This window comes from Dermacentor andersoni, chromosome 2 (genome assembly GCF_023375885.2).
Source record: "Dermacentor andersoni chromosome 2, qqDerAnde1_hic_scaffold, whole genome shotgun sequence".
Taxonomy (NCBI): Eukaryota; Metazoa; Arthropoda; class Arachnida; order Ixodida; family Ixodidae; genus Dermacentor; species Dermacentor andersoni.
In genome coordinates this window covers 236,060,967-236,085,273 of record NC_092815.1, presented here as the reverse complement: position 1 = coordinate 236,085,273, position 24,307 = coordinate 236,060,967, and the positions used below count along the sequence as shown (strand labels likewise).

Below are 24,307 nucleotides of genomic sequence, written 5' to 3'. Positions count from 1 at the left end.
TGTTCTAAGCTGTATTCACCGTTTATATTTTGCAGACGATGTGTGTGTACCCACATATATTGATCTCGCACGTTAACTCAACTTTGAAATTTTGTTTTAGTACTCATTTAAGGGAGTCTGTCCATCATTCCATAAAGAATTGACAAAAATAGGGTAGTTGGAGGTACTGCAGTTAAATTGTTTCATTTTGTGGTCCTACAGAGTTTGGATTAAAGCAACTGAATTGTAACTACGTATTTACTCAAACACAAGGTGAGTTTTTTGTTGTTGTATTTTCCGGAAATCTTTAGCTTGAAAAGGCCACCCCCAGCTTACGTGCGAAGCTTCTGGGGTCAGTTACTGTTGCAATACGGCGGCCACAGCATCATAGTTCCAGCGAGTCTTTAGATGATGACAGACATTGTAGCAAATAACTAATTTTGGCAGGTGAAGCACTATTTATCATAAAAACAATGGATGTCTTTGACTATCGTTACAATCAACGAGACTCCTAGAGAACAAAGTGCAGGCTCAACAGCAGGTAGAAAGTAGTTGTGGAACATGCCAGAGAGTGATGTTCGACTGGTTCAATGCGAAAGCAGGTCCAAGCAAGGAAACCGCATCGATCCCTATACTTGTCATATTATGAAACACTAAGGGGTGCCAATAACATTGATAGTCTCGAGTCACCCTGAAGTTGCTTTTCGTGAATGACCGGATGACTTTTGTCTTTTTTCTTTTTTAAAATTGTTGTGCACTAGTATGCTGTTTTGTTGCACCTCTGAGCTTGTGCTCTTGCTTTTGTATTTCTGTATTCTTTATCATTGTCTGACTAGCATTCGAGTACTACTTCTACTTGTACTATCCCTGTAATTTTTTTTCCCCAGAAAGGCCAAGCTGTGTAGAGTGCAAATATACAAAATCACATTGTTGCATTTGTTAGAAAACTTTTAAAAAATGTTTCTGTTTTTAGCAGTTAGATGGATTTCTCTCACTGAAGTTTGCAATGTTCTCATTTGATATTAAGTTGGGTTAGAACACCATACTTGCCAATTTGCACTCCTTGGTAGTTCCACAACATTTTCATATGTCGATATTTATTATGCCACGTATAGTTTTGTAGATAGCTCACCTCCAAGCAAATTATGCAAAAAAGCCGAATTTCATCAATTTCTGGAAAGTTATTTACTCTGGAAGAAAACTGGATGTATATTTAACACTAGCACATTGAAATACATAAACTCAGCAAGTTTAATCAAAATCGACAAAGAATTGAAAAAAAATGTTTTCAGGCGCAGGGTCCCCCTTAAGGGACCCGTGTCAAAGAAAATCAGGCGTCGGTGTCGGCGATGTTGTCCGTATCGGAAAAATCATCCCGAACTACGCATCCCAATCCACGTAGGCCCTCCGCATGGCGCAGGCATTACTGAACAAATTGAATTTCCCAAAGTAAGATGCATCAGAAAAGTTCTAAAGTACCAACTTACACACAACCTTCAGACATGATAGCGTCAGATTGTAATTTGCATACAGTCGAACCCACTTATAATAATATTTAAGTGCCACGAAAATTCCATTGTTATAACTGATAATTGTTATAATCGGGTTGCATGAGAAAAAGAAATCAAGATAGGGGATGGCGTAGCTGTTCCGAGAAAACTATAATGGCAGGGAGGCCAGTTCTCCTCCCCACCACCTACCTCCATCTGGCTTCTAGTTGTGCTGACTCGTTTAACTCTGCTTCCTGCGCACTCTTATCGCATGTTGTTAACAAGCCACGGCTGTCGGCGTTCAAGAATGGCACGGCTATAACAACTGCAAAGAGGGGTCACGGACGGCAAGCGACATACAAGCTCCGCCGAGGCATCGTTTTGGTAGCCCCAAAAAGTGCCTTTTAAAATATTCGAGAAGGTTGCCGCGGCAGCATCTCAGCTTGAGAAACCCAGAAGAAACGGTGGGACGTGATTGCCACAAGCATGTTACCACGTACTTCCCACTGGCTTGCGCGAGAAAACCGCATGTTCATCAGCCTTGCTTGCTTTAGGCGAAGCTAGCCGACATCCTTCTCCAAGGCATCCAGGTGCTCCACGAGGTGAAGTGGAAGGCCGCTCACGAAGACAAGCCTATGAGGTACTGATTCATCTACAGGACCTCCCGTGGGGTAAATGTTTAGGCAGCCTGCCCTACTGCGTTGGCGCTGCAGTCGTGGCCGTCAATGTCACTATCCGATGCAAGCACGTTCGTGACGATCGCCTTCCCCATCGGTTAGAAGCACTTCGTTCCCAAATCTATAGCAGTGCGCTTTCTTTTCACTGGCAATGCTGTGCATTGCCGATGGCCAGCGGGCGGATCAGCCATCTTCCATTTTGGTGGCAAGTCGAACGAGGGTGAGAAACAACATGGCCAGGAACAACTTCAACGCAACAAACAAAGACAAGTACAAGCAACTTAATCCGTTAGCAGAATTGCGCAGAATGAGGGTCACAGAATAAAGAAACAACTGTGTGGGCTCAGCGAGCAATCTGGGAGTAGTACCGGCAGCGTTGTCAGCGCAGTTGGTGCAGTCCATTCGTGTTTTGCAGGGTGACGCGACACAGAGCTATGGGCACAGCCCGTTCGTGTTCAGAGGGGGGGAAGGACAACGAGAGAGATGTGCAAAAGAAAAAAGAAAAAGTGAAATGCAAGCTGCTGCACCATCGCATGCCACTCCAACTGCTGCCGCATGCTTCTCTCCATGAGAGATGCACACCAGCCTCGTGCGCATCTTTCCCGTCGCCCTTCCACCCCTCTGAACACGAATGGGCTGTGCCCATAGCTCTGCACCGTATCACCCTGCAAAACATGAATGGACTGCACCAACTGTGCTGACAACGCTGCTGGCGCTGCTCCCAGATTGCTCGCTGGGCCCACACAATTGTTTCTTGATTCTGTGACCCTCAGGCACAGACACGCAGCAGCCAGACTTCATCGTTATGACTGATAATGCAGCATGGAGACATTGTAGTAAGCAGGTTATTTCTCCATATAAAACATAAAAAAGATGATGGTGGAGCAACTTTTCAATGTTATACAGTCACTGACCAATAAATCAGGCACCGATAATCCAGACATGCTCAGCAATACGGACAGCTTCGTGGCACTGCCAATGGCCTCAAAGACTTAGCGTGTAAGGACGGCCGATATTTTGGACAGCTGCCAGCTCTACATTCAATTATCCAGACTGTGTCCATGACAGCAGCGTACGCCAACACTGCTGCCATTACCTCCTCCAGCAACCTTGCCAAGACATGAAGTATGGCCTCAGAGATGAGAGACATCAAGTACGGCTTTAGAGATTATACGCCATAGAGTTTCTCACCATATTACCTAGAGGGAAATCTGGTGCTGCTGCGCTGTGGTATGCATGAGAATGCCGGTATATTGTGACTTCGGATTGGCATCGCTCTCGGAGAGTCAGGCAAGCACCGGTCCGTCTGTCACAATGATTTATTTTCTACTAAAACTGCATGTAAAGCTGTTTCAGCTGTATTATTACACAAAAACATGCTTTGTTCAACTATAAGAACTTGTTATTGCATGTACAATTATATGATACGTAAAAAGTATCAGCAGGCCGCTAAAGTTGGAGGACAGATGACGAAATTCGCGCTTGCTTTGAAACAGTTTGTCGTCTGTTCTTGCTTTTCTTCCCTTCATCATGCATTGTAGGTGAGCAAAGATGCAATTTGCGTGAATGGAAACATTTTATGAAGATTTTACTTTAAGAACGCACTATTTGCATAGCCATATCCACGTTTTATATTAAGCCTCTTACAACACCAGCCAACACAAGCCTCGCAGACACATATACCGTCATTCCCATGACGGCACAGCACTTCTTAGGAAACTCCCATAGACGGTGGCGCCAGATTTCCCTCTAGGTGTTATGGTGAGAAACTATGTTACACGCCAAGTGGTAATCCCTGAGGCGTTGCCTTGGTCACAGCACTGTGGCTTAGAGATTTAACTGCAAATGCCAATCTTGGAAGCTTCGCCAGAATTGTGAGACTGCACCAACATCGAGATCATCACACCTCCTTGTTTCTTGAGTTTGCTTTGCTGACAGCGTTCTGCCACTTTGTGCTTGCTTGTTTAGTTTGCATTCCAGACAGCACTCTGCTAGCTCCAAGAAGTCTCTCTTGTGAAGTTATCGACAGTCCGCGTCAATTGGCACTAACGGTGCCTTTGCAGACCGACTGCGAATGAGTCTTCGAGTCGCAGTCCGAATGAGCACAACTCCACAACAACAGAGACTGAACTGCCACCTCCCACAACGAGCTCAAATGCGGACATCATTGATAACCTACTAGGCTGCAGTGTGCCGATTCCTGCTGCCGTTACTTTTGAAGGCATTGCAGACGTCGACAGCACAGTGTCGTCGCGTGCCAAACTGAACGATGACGAAACAATTGACCAAGTTCTCCCACCGTCAAGCAGCGACTCTAACTCGGATGATGACCATGTGCCCTGTGCTCCGGAGCCCTCCACATGCGGATCTGACTCGAGCCTTTGCAGTCCTTGCATCGGCCTACAGCGAAACTCAAAACTGGCAGAAATACAGGCAGACTTGGCTGCACGTAAGCGGGAGTGCATGAAGCAATGCACCAACTACTTCTTCCTTGCGCAAGGGCCCTAAAATGTAAATAAAATTATTTTTTTTTTTTTTGATACATTCGTTTTTTCTTTTTTCCAGACATCCGATAGTTCGAACTTATTTACGTTCCTCGTGGAGTCCGAATTATCGGTCTGCAACTGTTACCAATATATTGTTAAAACTGGTATCATTATAAGTGGCTTAACAGTACACAAGAAAACATCATTCCGTTACGCCAGAACTCAAACACGTCAAACACGGCCTTTTCCAAAAGAGCCAGAAAGCTCGACTTTGTGCATAGTGTTACCACCGGGGTTTCCAAGAAAACGTCACGGTTGTATAAGCTGCAGTTGCCGGAAAGCGTGAGAAGCAGTCGGGGATCTTTGAATGTTATCGCGTTCCACTCTTAGAGGCAAAGCATAAGCGTCCTCTGAATTTTTGGCATTTTGCAGTGCTCAATTGCTATGATATTGCTCGATTTTTATTTATTTATTTTATTTCACTGTGACGTTCCTCTTACCAAATGCCTCATACGAGGCTTGTAAGAAATTTTTAAATGAGTAAAAATAAATACAGCCAGGGCATTGTATACACATATTGTCTGCTCTAATCATGCAAGTGACTTGTGCTTTTGGCACCAGGCATACACTTCAATGGTCAACATTTGCATCGGAAAGTCAATGAAGAAAATGTAGCTCACCGGACACATCAACGAATCACTGCCGTAGTGCTTGCATGAGATCTGTTTGGAGGAACACAAGCAGAAACAAGGGCACATAATCAGCAGATAGATCAAGAGCTAGCAATCTTGTATAAATTCCTCATCATAACAAAGGGTAACTCTTTCCCTACCACCCCATTAGGCATCGTTAGCCTGCTATACTTTGTTTAAAACAGCACTTTCGAGACCTTCCACGCCACTCACACACACATTGTGCTATTGGAAGTGAAGGAGGAGAACTATACGCCATGCGCAGCGCTTACAGGGGTGCCACTGAAAACCGCGTAGCCGCCGCCGTTGGAACCGTAGGCGGGCCAAGTGCCGGAGACGCCTGCTTTCACTGCAGCCTTGACTGAAGTGTGTGCGTGCAATTTGCCACTTGCGCGCATCCCAGATAGTTACTTCTGCAGCGTCAGTGTGCGCAAGGAAATCGCACTGTACAATCGTGGACATATGTCCAACTTCACGGCTGTCTGGGACAACAATGCCTCCTTACGCGCCCAAGCGTTTGCCACAGATGAGCATCAACAAGCTTGCCTACAAAGTGGAGCTCATCGCCAGTATGCTGCTTTCATTATAACGCCCCGGCCCTTAATAGCTTTATCTGCTGGCCTGTGAACCAGCGTCCTTTATGCACAGACTTGCTTCATTTACATGCCGTCTATCTTTATAGCAGTTTGAGGGAGCGCCGTCGTGCCTGCGAAAGCATGGTTCGTACATGCGCAGCCACGTGAGAAGCGAGCGACAGTACAGCTTGTAAACCGGCATGATGAGCTTGAAAAATATAGCACATGTAGGACTCCAGCAATAATTAAGGGTTGTTTGTGTTTAGCTTGAGTCTTACCACTATCTGCACAGCATGGATTTCACATGTTCATGGTTAAACAAGCAGAGCGTTTCGATGATTTCATGGGAGCACGCAAGTGAAATATCAGAAGATGCCATAACTGAAAATTTGCCTCCCTGGTCAGTCAAGAGCATGTTCCTTTTAATTTTATGTTATCTTTTAGTGTCATCACCATTTTTACTAGTATAACGCTCGCACCCAAATACAGAATTAAACCGTATGCTGAATCGCCAGTTGTGGTGTTGAGTCTGAATAGCCAATGCAGTGCTTTTCAATTAGTTAAAACAGTACATTGACACAATATTAACAGTTTGAAAGCAAATACAAAGCATGGCATTAAATAATTCTTGTAAACCACTTGCTATACCGAAATTATTTTCCAAGCAGAGAGAACTACAGTGAAGGAACATGAACATATATTGACCCATTTCATGCAAAAGAAGAAAAAGGGAACAAGCACTCGCTAGTACCACTAGCAAAAAAAGAAAAAAAAAAGAAACATGAAGGTTTCAGAATTGACCACAATGCATGACACAGCTGGGGTAAAGTGAATCTGCATTAGTTGCAAACATCAGGCCCTCGAAGTTAGGCATTTCCCATTACCATAAAGTGATATTAAAAGGCATTCAAAACGAGGTTCAATGCCCTGTCAAAGCCTTTAATGCTCCCAGACAACAGGTTGCACAGTCAACATGCAAATAGCTGAGGCGAGTGTACACCGAATGTTCTATGCTGCAGGTCGCATTTCAGTGCCATCGATAGGTAGAGCAACAGCCAATTCCGTGCAATGCATGGGAGATTTCGTGGCGCTTTTTTGAAGGCACCGTCACCTGCTTTTTAATACGGAGCCCATTGTTCAAAGCGTCTAAATACAATGAGCGCTTCACAACTTCGCCATGTTCACCATTCATCATGTTTTATCCCAGTGCCCTCAGTACACTGTGCAGAGACAATCGCTTTCCATTGTGCTGAACCAGTTGGACAACCAGCCTCTGCTGGAAGAACTAATTTTACAACATCGGCGTGACTTAACACCACATCAGAAGGCCGTGCAAGCACTACTGCGCTTCTTGAGATCGACCGGCCAGTACGAGCACCTGTGATTGGAACGCCTTTTCTGTTACCTGGTTTCTTTTTCTTCCATTTTTTTTTTTACTCCATTACTTTTACTCTCCTTTTGTTCTTTGTCCTCTCTACAAACCCTATATCCCCCAGCCCAGTGCAGGGCAGCAAACCGGAAACTCGCCTCTGGTTAACCTCCCTACCTTTCCTCTCTCTCTCCACAGCTTCGCTCCGCATTCTCTGACTTAGCTTTCGCATCTTTTTTTTCAAAGGGGGGCATCTAGGGAGGCATCTCATTGCACCAGTAACAACCTAATGTTTATTGTACCTTCTGGACTGCAGACGAGGCGAGCAAGTTTAAACGACCTGGAGTGGTTGCTTAGTGGCTATATGGTGTTGGGCTGCTAAACACGAGGCCGTGGGATCGAATCCCGGCCATGGTAGCTGTATTTCGACAGGGGCGAAATGCAAAAACACCCACGTACTTAGATTTAGGTGCACATTAAAAAACCCCAGGTGGTCCAGATTTCTGGAGTCCCCTACTATGGCGTCCCCATAATCTAATAATCTAATCTAAGTTTAAACCTGGAAGCATTCACTAAAGGCGCAGCAACATCAAGAAAAATAAAAACACAGGAATCACTCTAAAACTACAGTAAACAAAGCATGATTGCTTATCTTCTCCGTCAAACAGCCGCAATCCACCACCGCCGTCGCTCTTGCTCGTGAAGCAGCACCGGAAACTAAGTGCATGCCTGGTGAGCTTTTGTACGTTTTAGGGGGGACACGGCAGCTGAAGTAGTGAAATTTTCAAAATTTTCTATTTTCTGATTTATTTTATTTTCGCGATCCACAGACCCTTATTCACCTCATGGTAAAATATAATTAAAAATACATGGTAGAAATTGAGAAAACAGCACTTTCGTAAAGTGCTATCATCAAAAATTGTGAAACAAATTGGGCTTCGGAAGGCCCTGTCGCAGCGCGGATCGCCCAGCTGTGTTCTTACAATCCACCTCTTTCGTGGCGCGACGGCGCATGTGCCCTTCCCTAGCGGATTAAGTCGCAAAACGTTTTGAAAGGGATGCGCACGCAGCAGCGCAGTTTGATATCAAGGGAAAGTCCCCTGAAAAACGAAATGTGCCACTGTAAAACAGAAAGCGGACAGTGCTTCGCCAGAACTGCACCGTAAACCATGTAGTTGCCGTCTTGCATTGATAGCAGATTTATTGATTAGCCCCTGCATTACGTTTGGGTGACACTTTAAAAACATCCAGTTGATGATGAAGTCTTCTTGAAGGGTTGGCTCTTTCTTGCTGGTGTAGCAGCGCGTCTGAGTTTACGTGCTCGTTTAATGTGCGGTAACACTAGGTCGATACAAGACCAACCAGATGCTGACGCCAAATATTCTCCACAGTGTGTCGCTGAGATAATTTTATCCTAATAGGCCGAGAACGACACAACAGATGGGCGCGAGTTGTCGTCACGCGACAGGCTTTCTTGACGACGGCACCAACAAAATCAGTGTGCGGAACACGATCGCCTGACCGAACCCTACGCGATCTGCTGTCGAACCGACAACGCGATAACCATAGCGCCTTGAGTCTAAACATGTCTTTGAAGTTGAAATGCCCAAGCTTCAGTCCTGTCAAGCCGTGCCCATGAAGTTTGACCAAATGTTGATCCTCTCTATATAGCGAAGGTTGGGTTAAGTGTGGCCCCGTGGAGTTCGTGCACCTGCTATAGATGGACCTGAACACAAAAATAAGCAGTTACAACGACGGAAACTGCTCCTAGAGTTCAGTTGTGGCAATATAGTGATCAGATATCAGCTATTGCTGGCTTCGCATGGCACATCCACAATAAGCGGCAAGCAGCGACAAAGCGCTGTGCCATGTGTATGTAGGTCACCGTTCCCGAAGGCTGCCGGTCGCATTCACTACGTAGATGGGTGTGTCTGAACGTATTGTTACGTTGACAAATTTTTTTTTTTAATTCCAGAGAAGGACTGTTTACCTCTAAGTGAAATGAGAAACAAGAGACTGCATTTGGTACAGCAGCATAAACAACCTCCTTGCTCAGTTACCAACAGTGTCAGCGATGGCATCCGCGTTTTCGCAAGAGAATTACACGGCCTATAAGCGAGCTCTCATGCCGAGCAAAGTTTTCTCTAATGATACTTTATGGCACACGTAAACTGTAAGCCTGAAGTTAAAGAAAAACGAGAATCAGTAATAACAGCCTGTAATATAAGTGCCTGAATCACAGTTGTTGTTTAAGTGACTCGGCCGCTCATATTGACTGGCCTCAGGGTGGAACAATGCAGCTCATTTGCGCATATATGTACGTTTTGCTACGTTCTGACATTATTTCATATGAGTGAGGCACCGTTTCCATAATATCCGAAGCTAACAAACAAATGCACCACTTTGGCATATGACGTGGAAGGCTGCATTTGAAGACTTCTTGAATATGTTGGCAGACAAAACTCGGCATGTCTTTATCGGCGGCATTGTTAGCCGAACAGCGCACTCAGGCCTGATCCCACAGTAGTCAATGAGTCATAAATAACTTCCAGGAGTGACATGCTGCCCTGGAGAAGCCATTATTAATTAATCGAGATCCACAAAACGTGTAACTGACGCACACTCCACATGGACACAGGTACACAAATCAACCGGCCAAAGCCCCAGCACCCTTTCAAAACATTTCTAGCAGCATACGGCAGAGGGAAGCACAGGAACATGAAAAAGGCGGATTGCTAGTAGGTACAGCGGGGCGTGGCATTTTTCACGGTGCTTGATGTTGTGCGCAGGCGTGAGTAAGAGAGGGTGCGAGAGAAAAATTTGGGGGCCTTTGCTCCTTGAATATGCGAGTCTACCTAGGCACAACGGAGGAGGTTTCTTAACGCGTGTTGTGTGCGTTTGTCCCCTAGGCATGCCAGCATTGCGGAGTGCGGTCCAGTTTGTTTACGCTCCACCACTGGCTGCCCGCGCGGTGAGGCAGTAGGCACGAACGCCCCATTTGGTGATCACTGTGTCTGAACAGGCAAGGTTCTGACTGGTGTTGTACTGGTCGCGGGTCGCTTTTTTCGTCGTGACAATAGAATTGCGTTTCTTGCAAGCACTGCTCCAGGAGGGCACATGTAACCAGCCAACGGAGGCTCCAGGAGAGCACCCGAGGTTATAATAAAGCAGGCGGCGCAGGATCTCTAGGGCACCCAAGGTGTAGCGGGGTGATAAAAGCTGGAAGCGGGGCGGCCCTGAGCGTGCCAGGGGAGTGTAAGATCGGCTGTCCGCTATTAGCGGCAACAATTTGGAATGGCGCCCTCTCGCGAGTGACGTCACAGCCAGGACGCCACTCGCTCCGACTCGCTTGGCTTCCGCACACGCTTGTTTTCTTGGTGCGTGCTTGGGGTATTGGCGGCTTGAACCGTACTTACAGAAGGTTATTTCAGATTATTTCTGTTGCCATGCATGCACCGCAGTTTCTTCTTTGAAACCGCGTGAGTCATGAAAATTCGCGACTTGGATATCGCAAGCTATGTAGTGCTGAAGGGGTCTACTGGTCTTGCAATGCATATATGCACCCTGTCTGTTCATAAATCTTGCTTAAAAAATATGCCTGCAAGTTCAACACGCAAAGTTATTTATGATGCTCCTCTAAACACTTAACATTCCCTTATTACTCAAGTATGAGAGACACAGCACTTTACATGGAAGAAATACCTTGATATTTGGTGTCAACATTATCAATCCGTGTTAGAAGGACACTGCCCAGCGAAGCTTTCATCATAATTCTTATCACTCTGGTGAGTTGTTTTAATCAAATGTAGCAACTGTATTAAGGCCTAAATGGGAACAATAGGCACGCATTTTGTGTGAAAAGGTTTGGTACTACTTTCATTGTTCTCTGAAATAGGCACCCAGAAACGCATTGGCTGTTGATACGACAGCGCATCGTGTATATAGTAAATATATATATTTCAAAAATACCATAACAGCAATCACATGAAAGAAAATTTCGTGTTTAAGATCGAGAAGCAACCAAATGCAAGCGATGAAATGTGTCATAGGCCTTTATCGACGATATGGCACACCCCTCCCGCAACGGAAGCAACCGACTGTCGTTATGGCGAGGTGCGCATTGTTTGCAAAACTCAGCAGTTCCCTACAACTTCGAATTGAAACCATGAAGTAGCTCTTTACAGCTCCAATTACAATGCCTATAGCATACTCGAGGCACTACAGCGCAACTTAGCCTGCGTTGAAATGGAAAATGCAAACACGTTCTGCCTCAACATGTCTCGATCCGGCGTTGTTTAATTACACAGACTGAAAACTATTTCCTTTGTCAGTGTATAAAAGAAAACCTCGCATACCCGCCTTTTAAAGAAGACACCACAGGTCTCACCTGAACACTTGACCTCCACTGGGGAACAATGATATCTTCAATATGTGCAACACTACTAATGAGTGGGCCTTTGGCTTTTTGCTGGCTGCAGCGAACCGGCCCAAAAGGCATATTTCACTCAAATATTTGACCGGAGCAGCCTGTGTCAGTTCTCCAAACAGATTCATCATGTCTGTTTCTCAAGCAAGAAGCACCAGTAAATTGCTCAAGTGAGTTGAACGTGTAGCACGAAAAGGGAATAAATATTAGTACATTCTTTCCGTAACAGCTGTAAAACTCAATCAGCTTTGCTTCTAATTACCGCCACTTAAATTTAACCGGTGAAGAGCGGCGTAATGATGAGAACCAGTTAAAAACACAAGTGGTGCTGGCCGAGTCTAAACTGCAGTGGTAGTGAAGTCCTCGTGTTACTGCCGAGGGTTTCTGTGAAGAAATAGAAAAATTCAATAATATACCGCGAACTATTTGTCGTGAGCAAACATGTTTTAGCGGGTTAAAATCAAGATAAATGTTGTAGAAGTCATATATCGTCAGCGTTTAATTGTGACATGCATAGTGCACCACGGTGGGTATGGAATCTTAACTAGATTCTTATGTGCTGTGCTTTTGTGTCTGTGCTTTTATTATTCCCGTGAGCTACCACTCAAAGTGTAGATTCGCGCATGAAAAACCTGTAATGGGCTGGTCTGAGCTCCCCCGGGTGGCACTACAGCGTTGCCTTCGAGAAATGTATTGTCTAGGAAATAAGCTTCTTGACTACATTTTCGCGAACGAAGACATCGTAAAATATATATTTGAGAGGCCCCATCATAAGTATACAAGCATTGGGAACAGGAGCGAACAAACGGAAACACTGCAGAAGGGGTCTGGACACTGCCCGAACTGCAGCAGACGAAAGCCGCGAGTCCGTGCCCTGACATCACGCGAGCGGCGCTCGCAGCGCCCCTCTAGGTCGTTGTCAGGGCTAATCGCGGACAGCCAATTTTTTATGCGAACATCCCCTGGCACGCTTCGACCCCCGCGGCCCCAACGCACGGACCAGTCCGGGTTCTAGTTTTCATGTCCCTGTTGCCGCTTTGGTGTCCTGGAGGCGCCGCCAATAACGCGAAATAATGACACGCTGTTTTAATTAGTAAAAAACATGATTGAATAAATATAATTACGTCCAGCCACCAACTTGTAATGCTAAGTTCAGCACTACCGTGCCCCGCGACTTCTGCCAGCACACCTAGGGACAAACGCATACAACACGCGCTGAGAATCTCCTCCGTAGTATCTAGGCAGAGTCGTATATTTAAGGAGCAAAAGTTCCCATATTACCTCTCTCGCACCCGCTCTTACTCGTGCATGCGCGAAGACATTCGTTGTCTTCAGAAGTGCCTCGCCCTGCTGTACCTGCTAGCAATTGGAAATACGCCACCCGGCTATCCGTTGACGCAGCGCCGCCATCTTGGTATCATCATAAAGAGGAGAGATCAAAGCTAAAGATAGCCAGAGCGACGCATTTCTCTACCTAAAAATAAATCAGCAAACGCAAGCAAAAGAAAGGCAAACGCGGCATTGCGATTGGGCATCACAGTCACATGGGGGACAGGGAGCACTCCTATTGGCTGTTGTAGATTTGAAGTCCTGACGAGCCTCTGTTGCGCGCATTTGCGCAGCAGCGAGCTGATCGTTCCGAGCAACAAGATTGACGAACATGGCAGCTTGTACACATTTTCTGTGATGAGCCCCAAAAGAATTAAGTTCCGAACGGCCCACGTGTACAGAAGACCATGAAAGGCGTGGTAAGGAGGGAGAAAACTACTCGTAGAAGCGAATGCCGCCAAGCTTGTTGACGAGGCACGACCGGCGCACATGGGTGACTGGTAAAGCGCGCTCGCGTGCGCTGCTGATGATGCGACCACAGAACACCTACGCGACCATGGGCTATGGGGAAGGTGAAACCACGAGCGATGGTGAAGGCGCGTCCGTAAGCGATGGTGAAGGCGCGGCCACAAGAGATGGTGACGTTACATGTGCGTGTGGTCGTGGACGACAACGCAACATTGGTGGAGCAGAAGTTTTCACGCCAAATATTCAACTGCGGATTTCAGCTCCAGCTCTCACTAATAAAGAGGTTGCACAACGAGAGACAAGACCGGATGTTTTGAATGCGCTGACACCTGCCTCTGCATGACGGATGGATGCACGATGATCAAAAGGGCATCTAAGGTGCACAAAACTGCTGCAAGAATGCAAAAAACTACATCAAAATGTAAAGAAAATGTGTCCTCACAGGCAAAGGACTACATTCCAGGTGGGTTGTAGGTGCTCAAAATAAATATTTAAATGTTTACAACAAATGAAACTTTCAGCTCCGTTCTCTCAGCTTTCATTTCTTGTCAGTTGCTTTCAGTCATCCCAGTGCCATTTCACAATGAATGAAGACAAAATCATTGTGTCTTTTTCACTTAGATCGTGAAACATTGGTGAGTGCAATAAAGCTTTCTATGTTTACCTGCACCTCATAAAAAATTTATAACGGTCTTCTTGCAAAAGTCGTTAGTAAGATAATATGCATAGGAAATGTATATGCATATATGCATATTCTTAGGCACATTTTGGCATTTTAAAAATAAACCAATAGCTTTATTGCACAGAATGGGTCTTTGCGATCATGTGGGTGTGAAAATCTAGGCGAACTCATGTGTAATTAATTAATTAATTTGGGGATGACCATTAGAGGCTGTCAATTGTTCTAACTCGAAAACTATAATATATAGTGCAAAATTAATTTCAGTTATGATGGCAGCATAACACACATGCATGCCAAATTTCACCAATTTATTCCCATAAATATAAAAAAGTTTTCTTTGCCACGTCCCCCCTTAAAGCACCCAACTACACAACAGTTGTTTCAAGACATCGCTGAAGGCTGACAGACGTATTAAATCACCATCAACGATGCAAGCACGACAGCACGCTTATCAGCCCTTACAGAAACAGTGCTCGCCCGAGCCTGCCCACGCTTCGCAGCCTTGGCAACAGGCGGCATTGTCGGCGTTTTGCATATGGCGTATCCTTTTGTTTTCTAAGCAGTTCGCTTTTTACCCCCAGGCAGTGATTTTTTAATGCGTTCCTAAGTTTTGTGATCGTCAAAGTAGAAAGCGAAAATGGCTGCCCGCTATCAATGGTTTGAAAAGCCACTTTTGAGACCTTCCGCGCCGTTTGCAGACAGTCTGCGCCATAGGAAGTGAAGGGGGAGAACTAAATTTTTGTTTTCTAAGCAGTTCGCTTTTTCCCCACAAGGCGTGAATTTTTCAACGTACTCCGAAGTTTCGCGATCGTCAAAGCAGAAAGCAAGAATGGCTGCCTCCAAGAGCGGCATGCACGCTTTGAAATATCTCGCGATTTCGCACGTTTCGAAATATCTTGTGATTCTGCTGCATTTGCGGCTGATTTTATCGATCGATCGAGCAGCAGCGAGTCTGAGGATGCTGCCTTTTCGTCGGACTATGACTCTGAGAGTGACGATGACGCAAGCCAGCCCAGAACATCAGCAGCCTCAGCCCGGCATGCCAAACTGTAGTGCTTGCACTTTAATTTTTGTACGTAGTGGAATACCTGTTCAATTAAAAATTTGTTTTTTTTTCTGAGATAGTGCCTATTAGGTCGCAATACATTTTGTATATCCCATAATCTTTGTTACACATTTTTCTTAGTAGATAAACCGTGTCTACAAAATTTGTTCAGTTTTATCCTACAACTTTGATTTTAAGAGAAGAGGAACCGAGGGGCCCGATTTGTTAACCACGACCACATAACAGGGTTCATACGCAATATTTGGCTGAAAATGCAAGGACATTTCCAGGATTTCAAGGATGCAAAAAGGCAGAAGCGTCCGAGAGGCATTGTGCTCTGTGGCCGCCTTTCCCATGGTCCCCACGGCCCGCATCGTCATCCCCACTGATGCCCTCCAGGCGACGCGTCAGTCGCAGCCCTGACATATGCCAACAGATCCATCTTCTGGCGGCACGCATCCTGCAGCCAATATCTGTCGAGTGGATCCCACACGGCCTTCTAAGCTTCCAAAGCCGTGCGGATTCTGCGACCCGTCTAGCGACCTCTCCATCGTCACTGCCTCAACTCTTTCACCTAGATGATGCCACCCTCCTTTTAACAAGAAAGAAGCACCTGCGGCGGTGCACACGTGCTCTCATACCTCCGTGTGCGGTAAACCTCCCCTGCAGTCTTACCCGTGCAGAGGAGGTTGCGCTTCGGAGGTTCCGGGTCGGGGTTGCCCTCACTCCTGCCGTGACTAGGAAGTGGCCGCACTTTCGCCCGTTATATCCTCGTCCTGAGTGCCTACTCTGCCAGTCGCGAAATGCTGAAGCCGACATCCACCACCTGCTGTGGGTTTGCCCTGCACTGAAACCGACGAGGCTCCGGCACCTCGCAGCAGCGGGACTCTCACCGCATAATCCGAGCAATTACACTGCTTGGACACAGGGACTGCATTATCAATCCCTCTTGGACTTCATTAGATCAGCAAATCTTTTTTCATTCATTTAATCATCCTTATTCACCCCCATCCCACACCCCTGTATGCCCTGAGGCATTTACCCTCGCATTAAAAAAAAAAAAAACATCGAGAAAGCCGGGTCATGCTTCAAAAGGCGCACGAAGAGACTGTCAAGGCTTTCATGGTCTCTTTCATAGTTTCGCAGTTCATCCCATTTTTGCCCGATGTTCTGCCTTTTTTTATGTTCTTCTCCCAATCCCCGATACGTTCGGGGTCTGCGGATGCGCTGGGTAATGAGACGAGCTGTTTCTTTTCGCGTCTCTGTCTGAGAAATCGCGCTTTCGTGACCTATTTACTTTAGACAGACGAGCGCAAACATAGATGCAAAACACCCACTCACAAGAAGAAAAGACTGTAACGAAAGCAGCAGCAAGGCGCGAAATGAACTACGCATTGCAATCGACGAGTGGCAATCAACGCATTGCAAACAAATGCAAGTCAAACGCCGCACAGTTTAGCATGGTGCCGACAGGCATTGCCGTCTGGTGGCCAGCGGCAGCAGGCACCCGTGCCACCGTCCCGCGTTGGAGACACTCGGTGGACGGCACACTAGAGTATACTCTAGGCACTATACGCCAACCGACCGAGCGATATGCCTTGCATTGGATTGGATTCGATTTCTAATGTATATTAGTTGCCAGACGACATAGGAGCTGCAGGATTTAAAACCGAAACTTCCTGATGTTGCCCTTTGGTCAGCACAGCTTGTTTTCATGGGCATTCGTAAGTGAAAGGGCCTTTAAAATCAGCGTGGCTCGCGGAGGTACGTCATTAATTTTCTCTAGCGGAACAAATCCATGGGATTTTAAAGGATTACAAGGAGCTCAAGGGTATTCAAGTAGTTTCAAGGGCCCTTGAACTTATACTGTCAAGATCAAGGATATTCAAGGATTTCAAGGAGCTGCGCGAACTCTGACATAAAGCCAACAGACAACGAAGCCAACAAAGGCGTTGGGGAAATTAACTGTGGTTGAAATTGTTGAAACTGCAAGCAAATACACGCAAAGTGCCTCGAGCAGCCAGTTGCGCTGCAATTTTGCGTGTATTTGCGGGTTTCTTTCATACTTGGGAAAACACTTTTATGTAGCACGTATTGAGCAACAGAAAGCTGTATCAGGAGTTTTTCATGTAGCCCTACAATTTTCTCATTGACACTTTTCGTATAAATATAATATTTCATTTGAATAATTAAACTAATTATCTAATTAGGCAGAATTAAGAAGATAATCTGAGCATCTCCAAGCGACAGCAAACAACACTACCTTGGTTCTGTGTACAGCTACGTGGCATTTGAATATTTTTAATGTTTGGCTCAAGTTACGTGAGACACCCTGTATAGAGACAACTGAGGGCAAGTTGTATGGGAAGGCCACGAAGGTAATGAAGTAAAGGGAATTCACAAAGGACTGAAGCAAGGATGTTCTCTGTCTCCATTGTTGTTCACGCTTTATGTTAAGGGCATAGACACACGACTGGAAAACAGCGAATTAGGGTTTGATTGATCCTACATGCGTAACGGACAAATGGTGCAACAGAAGCTCCCCGGACTGATGTATGCGGACGACATAGTGCCTACTAGCGGACAATAAAAGAGCTTTATGGGTACTTGAAAATATTTGTGGCAACGCAGGTGACAAATCTAGGCCTCAAGTTTACCATAGAGAAATTGAGAATTATGATCTTTAATGAAGAGACAAGTAATTACGGGTGTCAATCAAACAACAAGTCATACCCAAAGTCAAGCAATATTAATACATTGGCGTATACGTAAATTGAAGGAAAGACTTACTCAAACACCCATCAAGAAAATGTGAAAATAAAATGGGATCGGAATACTGCAATAATGAAACACACAGCACTGTAGGCCCGCAATAAGTATGAGGTGGTGCTTGGAATCTGGAAAGGAGTAATGGTGCCAGCGCTAAGAAAGGAATTGGAAGGGAAAATTTGTAGGATAACACAAAGGGCAGTGCCTTGCTATTTGAGGCTCGAGCCGGTTGCCTAAGGACAGAAACACACCGAAGCAAATATTCAGAAACAGATGAGACATGTGTATGATGCAGCAAAAATTCGGAGTCCAATCAGCACATCCTAATGGAATGGAAAAATGAGAAGGTCACCCAGTGAGAACTGTAAGTGACGTACACCTTCCAGAAACACTTGCGTTTAAAGTGGACAGAAGAGTCAACCGGTCAACAGTTGTGATAAGCAAGAGACGTTTAGAGCATTGGTGGAAAAAAAGCAGGGAAGTAATTGATACGACCGAATTTTTTACAGTCATAGCTAATGGTTCAAGGCAGATTCTGAAGGGAAAAAGAAATATTAAGGAGACTTATACAAAAATGCCAGATTAAAAAACAGCATGTACAGCATACCTGAATAAATCAAGCAGGCTAGGTGGCTATTTTTCACTGTCCTGTTTCAAAGAGGATGCCATTAAATCACCATCATCATGAGCAATGGTCTCCTTTGAGTAACAGCCACGAATCTCAAAGGCTATGCTTTTTGGTACTGTGAACGCTGATACACATCCCGGCCGCCATGTTTTAGACATTACCTAGTGCCGCTTCTCCGCAGAACACCTCATAGAGAAAGAGCATAGCCTTCAAGATGCAACATGAAAAAAGTAAGAAAAAGAAAGATAAAGAAGCACGCAGTGCCGTGTCCGCATTTATATCTTGAAAGTCTTGAGAGAGGGAGAGAACCGACCTGCAACAGAGGCGTTGGCCATGCCTCGCCAGGTGCAAACGTGTCTCTCTCGAGTAAGGCCTAATAAACAAAGGGCCACAAGACGGAAAGAGCAATGCGCAGCGACACCAGCGTCGCCAACATGCTCCCGCTCACTAGCACATGAGTGGAAGCACACTAGCACAAGAGCGTGTCCCCATCCAAGATGGTGCAGAGTTTGAATTATCGGTGGCGGTGCAGATTTCAGTGTGAATTAGTGGGATGCTCTACATACTGCTTTCAATATATTGTTGGACGGAGCGCAGCTGCTACCTCGAATTATTCAAAATTTCAAATTAATGAGTTGTGAATTAACCAGCTTTCACTGTACTGCCACTGCAGCCAGCTCCCCACTCTGCCGGCTGGCTGGCCCGACGATCGCTGCCACTGATGTGAGCATGGGCCCAATTCTTTTTCCACACAAAAGAATGAACAGAATTAACTGATGTCTTAATTTTACCCTTTTTGACAAATGACGACCGCTGCGAAATTTCTAGCCCGAACAAAAGCTGCGATACGAGGCATGTTCAACTCTGGGCCCTTGCTTCAATAAATTTAAGACGGCTTGACCGCATCATGTGCTTTGTAGCATGGACACCCCGAAACCAGCCAATCTTAATTTTTTTTTGAATTTGAATTTATGGGATGAGAAATAATGTTTTCTAAAACAATCTAGATAATTTTGGCATCGCCGGCGCAGGTTTACGAAGCGTCGTACACTACAGCTGTGAAGCAAAGTGGGGTGGGCCAAGTGGTTCCCTCGGTACCTGCTCGGCACCGAGCCGACAGCAGTTCGCAGCAGTGAACCACTTTTCTGCATATCCCAAAATCTGTCAGCGAGGCATCGTGTGGAACATTGCTGTGGGAAGCTTGCCGCTAGTGTGTTCATTCCTCAAAGCATGGGTTGTCACAGTGGGTCCCGCAAAAGCCAGGGCTTCGGCAGGCCCCTACTCAGAGTTCTGCGAGCCACTGATAAATTTTTCCTGGTTCCGTGCTCGCCAAGTGGCAAAGACAGCAAACCATGTGCATTTCTGCCATTTGCAAACAGGTGCCACTAGCGTGCGCACTGACGTATATGCCGGAGGATTAAAAATGAATGCGCAGAGAAGCACAACCCAGCTGGTTCTAGTACAGTAGCTTGGAAAGCGTGGAGCACCCCAAATGCGCATCACAAAAGAGCAACAACGGCGCTAGCATCTAACCGAAACGAAGCGGCAGAGTCCGCATTGCCACAGTCATCAGTGGAAATCACACGATACGAGATTGACGGCAACACCGGAACGCTTCATGCCTAATTGTGCCCTTAAGCCTTTATCCTTGGGTTTATCGTCGCACATATAACTGCGTTTGAAGCTGGCCGCATGCCTTTGTAACAGCGTAGTCACCATTCATGATTGCGTCGATAACCACCGTGGTTTTGTGCACAGCGGTTGTTGCAAACAGCTGTTTCATTTTGACTCGGTGCGAGCGTCAGTCTCACGCCTTCAAAAGCGCGTAGTCGCCATCCCTTGATTTCGTCGATAGCGAGCTCAGTTTTGTTCGCATTTGTTGCAAAACAAAGGGAAGTTTCATTTTGACTTGGCGCGTGCAACCTCCACCTGCCTTCAGAACCGCAAGATCGCCGTCCAGGATCACGTTGGTCCAGGATTACATTTGAGATCACAGCCACGGTTGTGGCAAACAGTAGTTTCGCTTTGACTCAGCGCAAATGAAGAGCACTGTCTACATTGTGATGGACGGATGATTTGTTGGCGATGAGCTCACTGGCAAAAAAATAAGACGTGCGCGCGGTATTGAAAAGCGTGTCTCAGACAAAGACGCAACCGCAAAGGAAGTCGCGAGGCCTTCACCGATTGAAGCGCTAATCAGTCATGAGGTGACGAGAATTGCAGTTTCCGCACTGCTCCAGCGCAAAATAAAAACGGGATTTTCTGACTCATTCGACAAATGAAACCGCGCTGATGTAGTAAGCATTGTTTATTGTTTTCTTGATATCCTCGATAATTTGGCATTTGGTTAATTCGGCCATCTTTTCAGTCCTGTAAAATCCAAATTAACTATGTTTTACTGTACTCAAAGTACAGTCGGCACTAATTCTAAGACCTTTTGTGATTAAATGTTATAAGTGTGATAAGACCTGGAAACTGTCATTCTTTCTTGGCATGCCTTGGCTGCGATGCTATCTTGTCTGGGCTCGTAACAACTGCACCCAGTTTGGACCATGTGGGTCCCACGTCGCAGTCAAAGTAGCCTGCTCAACACCACCACTAGCCCCAAATGTGTTGCACGCTACACCTAACCTCTCTGCTATGGAGGGAGGAGGGGGTTCCTTGGCACTTCGCAGAGCTTGGCAGGTTTCCGTGGGACCAACATGCTCAAGAAGCCCTGCCTTAAAGGGCCCCTGAAACGGTTCGGACAAATTTTGTAGATGCGTAGGGTACAGCTAAAGTTAATCATTCCCATCAAAAATGGTGTGATGCGTCTCATATCAAGAGAGCTATGAATGATTAAAAGTTACCCTCCTCCATAGTCATGCATTTTCTCCTCAACTCGTTCGCCAACTGATCGGAGCTAAGCTCCGCCTTCCCTGGCTCTGCATCATGATGGCCCGTCGTGTCGTCCACTTCCACTTCTCTAAGAGTAAGCGCGCAAAGCCTCTCCAAACTCTCCACCAGCTGCTTGGCAGTCGACCCCAAGCAAGAGCTATCGAAGCAGCATGCGTTGCGAGCATTCTGTCACAGCACCGAACGTGTCTGGTATCCCGGGAACCCCAGGCGAGCTGGGCGTTTCGACGGATGGCTGGAGGCATAAACTCAAGCTGATGAAGGTACTTTAGCATAGACAAGTTGAAAAAATTGTCGATGACACACCCGGGTCAGCCAATCGTATAGCTCGACCTACTAACGTCATTGGGGCAAGTGACATCAAATGGGTAGGGGCAGCTTAAAATTAAGCCGAGCGATGTGCTGCAATCGGCAGCGATGTACATTTTTAAAACCTTATAATAAATTACATGCTTTATGCGGAGCACTTAGATGCGCCAATTAATGATGAGAAGGACCTACTCTACCGACTCGGTACGTTTGTACAAAATTGTCAAAATCATTTCAGGGTTCCTTTAAGGAAAGTTGATTTTGCACTGTCTACAAGTGACTGGAAAAAGTTTCATGCAGTGCACTGCCAGTTGCATGCATCGCCACAGCAAAAAGTATGTTGTACATATATGCCTTGTCTAGACAAAATTTGTCCCAAATTTTTACTACTGTAGCAGACAGTTTGTTATGGTCAGGTCAATCAAACGTAGAATTTGGTGCAGGAATAATATGGGCAGACCAAACTAAGTAAGGGAAATGGCCTATCGTACACAAAAGTATGTTGTATATGGATATATTGTAAAGGATGTGGACTATATCATGACTGCCAAAAGATGCTTAGTAACTATCGTTCAGCCCAATAGAAGCGGAAGGATAAGGAACAAATGCATATCTTTTCGTATGCACTATCCCATGAGGTCTGGAGTGGTTCTTTTATAATTGTTAAAAGGGAAAAGAATCATCTCTGTTGTGGCCACATTGCCGAAGATATTTTCATGGGCTCGTGCCAAAACTGGCACTGTGCCTGCTGTCTGGCAACATTCGCCACTTTTGTCGGTGCGAGCTTGGAGACATGTAAGGAAAGTGCACACAGTTTTGTTCCAAGCTCTTTACTGTCACCATGCCTGCCATGTTCGCTCGTCACTTTCACAAACATGACGCGGCCATGAATAAATTGCACGGCATGTGTACAAATAAGATAAATTATTACAATTACGACACCAGACACCGACACATGCATCCCCACAAAACTTGAAAAAAGTACAAAAGAAACAGCACGTTGCAGATAAGGTTACTGCCAACCTTTCCCATATGTTTGAATTACAGCAGGTTGCAGCACTATGTTTCATGGGTCAGTAGGGAAGTGCACTTAAAGGAATGTAGCACAGGTTTTCATATTTTCTTTACTTCATTGTTCAGACACATGCCAGTCAGGTTTGGTACGTTGAAACAACATCTTGGTGTTATAATGTTTGGTGCAGCTGCAATGGCAGCACGAGCATGTCTTTAGGTAGACTATATTAAAAAATCACTTTACATTAATGCAAATGAGACCCTTCTCTTGCTTACACCTTTACATCCTGCTGTTTCTTTTCTCAACAGTAGCAGTAGGCACTGTGCCCGTCCCTGCCTTGCCTGGCCCCATTGCAACGAGCCACCTACCTCGAGGCAGTTGCGGCACAGGAGGCATCTGCAGGAGGGGTGCATGTGCAGGTGATCATCGGCCATGTCCTCGAGGCAGATAGCGCAGGAGTGCCACGCCCTCGCAGAAGCGACCGGTGGAAGGCAATCTTCCTCCTCTTTCTTGGCACCCTCCTTCTCTTCCTTCCCCTCCTTTTCCTCCTCGTCCCACGGTCCAAGCGCAAAGGCAAAGACTTCTCGGTCACCTTCCCCAATACACCGCACAGCCATGTCCTCGTCCTGGGTGGCGGCACAGCACATTTCTCGGATCATACGTCGGCACACTCACTCCACACTCGCTTCACAGGCACGAGGTGGAGCATCAGTGAGCGACGAACAGCGCATGTTGAATGGGAGTGAGTGCCGCTTAACGTGAGCACAAACTATTGTCAGTGAGAGTGATTTTGGTTCAACATAAGTAGGAATGCAAGTGGCTGCCGCCGAGCATGAGTGAACAAGAGTAGGCAGGTGACTGTGAGTGAGAGTGAATGTATGAGCGTGAGCAGGTGTTGATGAGCTTTGTAGATGGTGTGGCCCTGCCGCTACCCATTATGCCAAAGCGTTCGCCGAGCCCAATGTTGAAATATAAAAATCGAACACTTAATCACTAATAGAACAGCTAGAACAGCCCACGCTTTGTTTGCCTTCAGCATGCCACCGGCATACGGCATGCAGGCCGCTCTTATAGTTGACCCGGAGGGTGAGTGTATACATTTGCGCAGTGCTTATCTCCTCAGCTTTGTGGCTGTAGCCGATACACAGGTATGAATTAAAACCCTGCAGTATTAATGGGAGCGACTATGAACGCGAGTGAGTGCCAATGAGTGTGATTGCACACGAGTGTAAGCGAGTATGGGCGAGTATCAGCTAATTCTGCTGACCTATGTCTCAGACACTGGGACCTGGCTACACCTCTACACTTGCAATAAAGTGTTAACTTGGGCTAGACAGTACATGGTGCATAAGAAATTAGCACCAGTGCATGACACAGGATATAAGGAGGCGAACACAGCGTCGTCAGTCATTTTTTTTTATTCTACACTCAAATAACTCACTTGCATCGCTGCTATACAGTTCACCAGTCGGT

General features: G+C 46.0%; 1 protein-coding gene across 2 annotated transcripts in view; it reads right to left on the bottom strand.

The window, feature by feature from the left end:
• Positions 1–24,307, bottom strand: part of LOC126539919 (ubiquitin carboxyl-terminal hydrolase 11-like) — a 205,799-nt gene that overhangs the window by 94,159 nt on the left and 87,333 nt on the right. For both annotated transcript variants that reach the window (XM_050186737.3, XM_055075713.2), the window contains exons 10-11: positions 23,203–23,460; positions 5,313–5,354 (exon numbers count right to left, since the gene is read on the bottom strand). In XM_050186737.3, the coding sequence (XP_050042694.1) occupies positions 5,313–5,354; positions 23,203–23,460 (300 nt within the window). The remainder of the gene's footprint in view (positions 1–5,312; positions 5,355–23,202; positions 23,461–24,307) is intronic.